The 6,000-nt window shown below is 35.2% G+C and overlaps 1 protein-coding gene across 1 annotated transcript in view; it reads left to right on the forward strand.

Annotated features, from left to right (window-relative positions):
• Positions 1-1,319: 1,319 nt before the first annotated feature.
• The window catches only part of lamc2 (laminin, gamma 2), a gene marked incomplete at its 5' end in the record, with an annotated part of 12,528 nt that continues 7,847 nt past the window's right edge, over positions 1,320-6,000 (forward strand). Inside the window, 1 exon segment of the mRNA XM_079451964.1 lies at positions 1,320-1,356. Coding sequence (XP_079308090.1) covers positions 1,320-1,356 — 37 coding nt within the window.

Here is a 6,000-nt window from a genome sequence, read left to right on the forward strand (position 1 = left end):
TTATTAGAACTACCTTATACAGAGCCCCCAAGGGTTAGGAGAAAGAAGAAGACCACAACTCCCTCAGCTCAAGCACAATTTGTTGCTTCCTCCATCCATTTCAAAGGGGAAATCTTGACCTCATTTTGATAGAAATGCTTACAGACACACGTTACACACATGGAGAAGTACCATTTTTTGTTTTTCAGTTCCTCCTGGGGGGTTCTAAATAACTGTTTGTGAATAATTGGTTGATATTGTAAATTGACATCTGAATTCATTAAATAAAAGGATTTTAGAATCAATAGTGGTGTTTACTTTATTTGTAGTTAATTTCCTATGACATTTTAATTGAAATAGTGAAAATTATGTATATATTTTGTATTGCTTGCTTGAGTATGTTTGCAGTTGAGGATATTTCACAGTAATTTTGAAGATCAGATTTTGGTGTCTGATCGTAATAATTTAGCAAAAATCAGTAAAATAATGGTATTTTTCTGTAGAATTTTTAGGATTGTCCCGTTATTGAAGGTGATTGATCATAATTATTTGGGAAAAATCTGTAAAATGACGGTATTTACCTGCAGAATTTTTAGGATTGTCCCTTTATTTAAGGTGATTTATCATAATTATCTGGGAAAAATCTGTAAAATGACGATATTTACCTGCAGAATTTTTAGGATTGTCCCTTTATTAATGGTGATTTATCATAATTATCTGGGAAAAATCTGTAAAATGACGATATTTACCTGCAGAATTTTTAGGATTGTCCCTTTATTAATGGTGATTTATCATAATTATCTGGGAAAAATCTGTAAAATGACGATATTTACCTGCAGAATTTTTAGGATTGTCCCTTTATTAAAGGTGATTTATCATAATTATCTGGGAAAAATCTGTAAAATGACGGTATTTACCTGCAGAATTTTTAGGATTGTCCCTTTATTAAAGGTGATTTATCATAATTATTTGGGGAAAATCTGTAAAAAAACGGTATTTTTCTGTAAACATTTAATGAAATCTTCTGTAAATTTAATGTTTTTACACATTCTTTGAATTAGGGTATTTTACTTTACTTTTACGGTCAATGTTTGGCAGCCGCAGCTGCCAGTCATTGACCGTTTTTTTACGGGTTTTTTTCTTACAGTGCAGGTTTAAAAATGACAAGAGGGTGAGTGAACGATGACAGAATTGTCATTTCTTTAAAACCGTCTTCAGATAGTACAACAGTATGTGTCTGTCTGTCGTTCATCTGTTAAGGTTGTTGTACAGGAAATGACACACACTGCTGTTTATTACCAAATGGCATTAATGGATGTGTGTAATAGGCAAGTGCGCTCATGAGACACAATCAGCAGTGTTTGCCATATCAGTGGAGTAAGACTTGACTCAGTGGATATGATCGCATGTGGTCACACGTCATATATGTATCTTTGGTCAAACCAAATGAGATTAGTACGTCTTTCTGTGCATTTTACATGCACTTGTATATAATGAAAAGCATTGTGCCATTTTTGGGCTTCAGCAGACTGTATGCTACTTTGTATCTCCAAAGGTCATTTGCATCTTTGAAATAAGGGGCACTCTTTGAACATATTTCTATAAAAAGACATGATGAAGGCTTCTCTAGGATTCCATCAAGGGCCGATGACTACATTGAAAGGAACGGTCATGTTTTTGTGGTATCTGAAGTGACACAACAAAATCAGAAGTACATAATTCATAATACGATAATTCAACAAACATTATTATGAATATTATTGCAGCAGCATATTGCTTACGTTAGATTGTTTAATAGTTAATCATTTAAAGGGATTCTGTCATCATGTCCTTAAAACCTGTATGACTCATATGAAGATTCTTGCAAAATGTCTATACTTGAAAGTCAATGGGGACCGGTGTTGTTTGGTTACCAACATTTTTGTGTTTTGGGTAAAAAAAAGTCATACAGGTTTGAATGATATGAGTGTAAGTATTATTGTTTCCAATTATGCTTGTGTTGCCTGTCTTAAAAGTAAGTCACATCTTTTTTTATAGGAAACAAACACTAAGTATATAATGGTATTGTTGTAATAACTGAGACGGGAGTCAGGTTATGTCTTGTATTCAGTCTTTTCATTTACAAGTATCCAGAGAGCTCAATAAGGCCAATAAGTACTTGTTTGAAAGTATAGACTCAGCTTTCTCTTAATGGACTCTCAATGGTTTCTTCATCCATCCATGAGGGTGCGGCAGACTCTTGCGAGAGGTAGACGGGGTGTGCTTCGTATACCGTTCTGTGTGGCCGGAGGGAAAGTTTATGTGTATTTTTCCCTGGAGAGGTTTTGGGTGGGGCTCGCTGCGTCTGTGTGGAACAAGGCGTGGAAGATAAAACGTGAGGCAGTAGATGTTTTGGGTGTGTTTTGGCAAGGTGTTGCGGAGACGCCTCTGACTCAACCTGGCATCTCACCTCTCTGAGAGTTCATGATAGGGCGTTGTTGATTCTACACTGTAGAAAATCTACTGCCCAGAGGTGTTGGATTTTTCATGAACGCAATCATTTGAATGTTGTGCAGTGTGACTATTCTGGTGCATTTCAGTTTGCTCCTGTTTTTCTTATTTGTTAGAGGTGTGGTTGATGTCCAAGCAACAGTTAGGAACCTTGAAGGAACGCATGGCATTATTTAAAACATATTGTCAAGAGATTTAACTCAAAGATAATCTGTTTGTCATAACTGATGTCATGTGATTGAATGCTGCAGTAAATATAGATTTTATGGAATGTTACATAAAATACCTCATAAAAAGGAAAAACTGGCATATTGGATGTATTTTAGATTTGTTCTTCAAAAGTCAGCGCCGTGCCCAAACATGACAACTCATCGTGGATATGAATGATGTACTAGCGAATGTGTGCAGAAGAATACGTTTGGTTATGATATATTTATTCCTTCACTTTAATTTTTTGTGCAGTGTTCTATTCTTGACTGAATAGTTCCACGAAGAACCTTAAACATCTCAAGCGCCTTTATCTTTAGCTTCGAAAAAATGAAAATAAATGGTTCTCATAGGAACCAAAAATGGTTCTTCTGTGAAATTGCTGTGAAGAACCTTTAGAAGCACCTTTGTGTTGGGTGTGGTTCCCGGGTGTTCCTGTTGCCATCATCATGTACAAACTTATTGAGCTTCAGAATTCTCTCGAAAATATATATACAAGTTTTAGTCCTCGAAATGTGGGGTTGATAAGAAAAGCAATACAATGTAAACGTTTTTGCCGTAGTTATGCAGCTAGTTGACTGTAACTTACTGTAGATTTATATTTATTTAATTTATTGGCCACAGTTTGTTCAAAGATAAATGAAGATTAAACATAAACAAGTCTTTATCGTAACAAAAAACGATAAAATAACAACCTCGTGCAAAGCATTCTGGGAACCAGAAATCCTCATGAACCTTTTACTGTATTTTTTCTGATTTTGGTTCCCAGTTATTTATATTTTAATTTCCCAGTTCATTAAATTTTTCTTTAAGGATAAAGACATGTTAATGTATAATGATCATTTATGTTTGAACAAACTGTTGCCAGTAAATGACATAAATGTAAATCTACAGTAAGTTACCGGTAAACTGCTGCAGTAATACTGTAATTTCTATAGAAGATCTTTACATTATTTTTTTGTAACTTTCTATCTGTTTCCTGTAGACCTTTTTGTGATAACATTATTGTTCGTTCCTGTTTAATGTTTATCTTTCATACATGTCAGTAAAATTCAACATCGTATGGATGTGCTTATCAATACTTCTAAGCTTCTAAAGTATCCAAGAAATACAGTTTCGTCAAAACATTTCAACATTGATCTGAAGAACAGTTGGTTTATTTGTTCTCGTGTTGTATACTGGTAGTTAAGGCATCTGATCAAACCCAGTCTTTATGTGAGGACTGAGTGATCCATTTCCTTTCAGACACATGTTATCTGAATCACGCGTGAGTAAACCAAGAGCCCAGAAAGCGCACTTGACGTGCCCGCGCTTGTCAGGTGGGAACTTTTAAATGCGCGCTCCGACAGATCAGCTGGCAGATCAGTGTTTGCTTCAGAGCTCAACTCAACATTTATATTTAAAACAGAATATCAAATAGAAAACAGAGTTTCTTGGATGCGGAAAATGAAAAGCAGTTGGATCTTGTTGTGTTCAGTTTGCGTTTGGTTTCCTGTTCAAGCAACATTTCGACGTAAGTTTTGCATTTACTAAAGTTTGTTTACTTCACTTTATAAATCAAAAGAATCATTATCAATTCATTTATTCGGATTTAGCTTATGCATTCAGGCTGAATAAAACCGAACACCACAGCCTGTGGTTTCATTTATCAATATGAATTTAAGTGAAAATGAAAAAGCTTGTTTAAAACGATCATTTTGTGAAATCTGTCCTCGGGTGAAAGACATGAAAACTTGAAATGAATGAAAGTGACTTAACAGTGCAAGGGATAAAGACATTGCCGCTTACGTCACAGTCAAATCAGGTTATATACAATCAGAATGAATATTTTACGAATAATTTAATTTTTACAAATCTGTCTTAAAATCTTTTGGATTATATTTGTTTGTATGACTCGTATAACTGCAAGACAAAAGCCTCTTTTCTTTGTCACATGCAACATCTCTACACCTCCTGCTGAAAAAAACAATACAAACCATTACAGAAATTCTAATGGTTTCCATTAATATACCACTATGAACCATTAGCTTTTTCCAATTCCCTTTTGTTGTGTGTTTTGGGCACATCCCACCAATACAATCTATCACATACCCATTATAAATCCCTTTAGAATCATTACGTTTCTATTTATATGTTTTTGTAGCAGGGAAAATAATTGTAATGGTTAGAATGGTATTGGTTTTAAAGGAAACTACCCTGCTGAAAAATTATAAATATAGAATATTGCCCAAAACACACAACAAAAATGAATTTAGTGATGTTATAACGGAAAAAGATATTTGGTTTTAAGGGTAATCTAATGGAAACCATCAGAATATCTGTGATGGTTTCTCTTGGGTGTATATAGTTTTTTTCAGTAGTGTAGGACTATATATGCGATATATATACACAGCGTGTTTCATGGTAATTCTAATGGTGAAATAACTGGATGAACATACTAGCACAAAAAAAAATTCTCTGATGTAGTAAATAGTCAATTACCGATAAAGAAACAAAATATAGATTTTATGACTAATTCGCATATGCATCTTCTAAAGAAACGTATTCAAGCTATACATTTTAGCAGTACGCGTGTGCCCTGGAATCTTCTACCAAGTGAGATACAGGAATATTGATGCTATGTTATTACTATTATTTAAACACCTGAACAGGTGTGTAGCATGAACGTTGGAAAACAGTTTAGTCTGTTTTCTATTGATGGGTTGCCATGGAGTCGTTGCTGTTACCTGTCTGTGTTGCTCACCTGTGTGTGTGTTGATGTTTCCACATCAGAAAGAATGGAATGTCTCTTCTGCATGGAGGGGGGGGGACTCGTGCTGGCTCTGTATCACTTCATTACGTTTGTTATAAATTACATACAAGAGCCAACTCGTCCTACCCACAAAACCGCTGTCTATTATCTCGCATCTATTGAGATGTGTGCTTGACACACTGTAGACCTGACTGAACATTGACTACAAGTTGTTGTGATGAAACTAATCCTACACGATCTCATGTGGACACAGCTGTGGCTATTTCCCTTTCCTTTTGAAAGTTGTCAAGCTCTGTGCCTTTCAGATGCTCCTTGATCTTCAGACGTTTGTGGCTTTGTCATTTCATGTTCCAGTAGGGGGTGGATTGTAGAACTTGAGTAATGGTTTATATAGGGTTACTTGTAAGCGGATATACCTTCAGGGTGTGGTGTACAGCAATTCACTGCATTGGTAAAGTAAATGTAAATTTTGAACATGGAAAGTTTTAACTTTAAACACATTTTTGGCATGTTGTCTTGCAGCGCCCAATACGTGTTACTGTTATGGGAAAGCACAGTACTGCAAAGCAGAT

Source organism: Barbatula barbatula (genome assembly GCF_947034865.1).
Source record: "Barbatula barbatula genome assembly, chromosome: 3".
In the NCBI taxonomy this organism is placed as follows: Eukaryota; Metazoa; Chordata; class Actinopteri; order Cypriniformes; family Nemacheilidae; genus Barbatula; species Barbatula barbatula.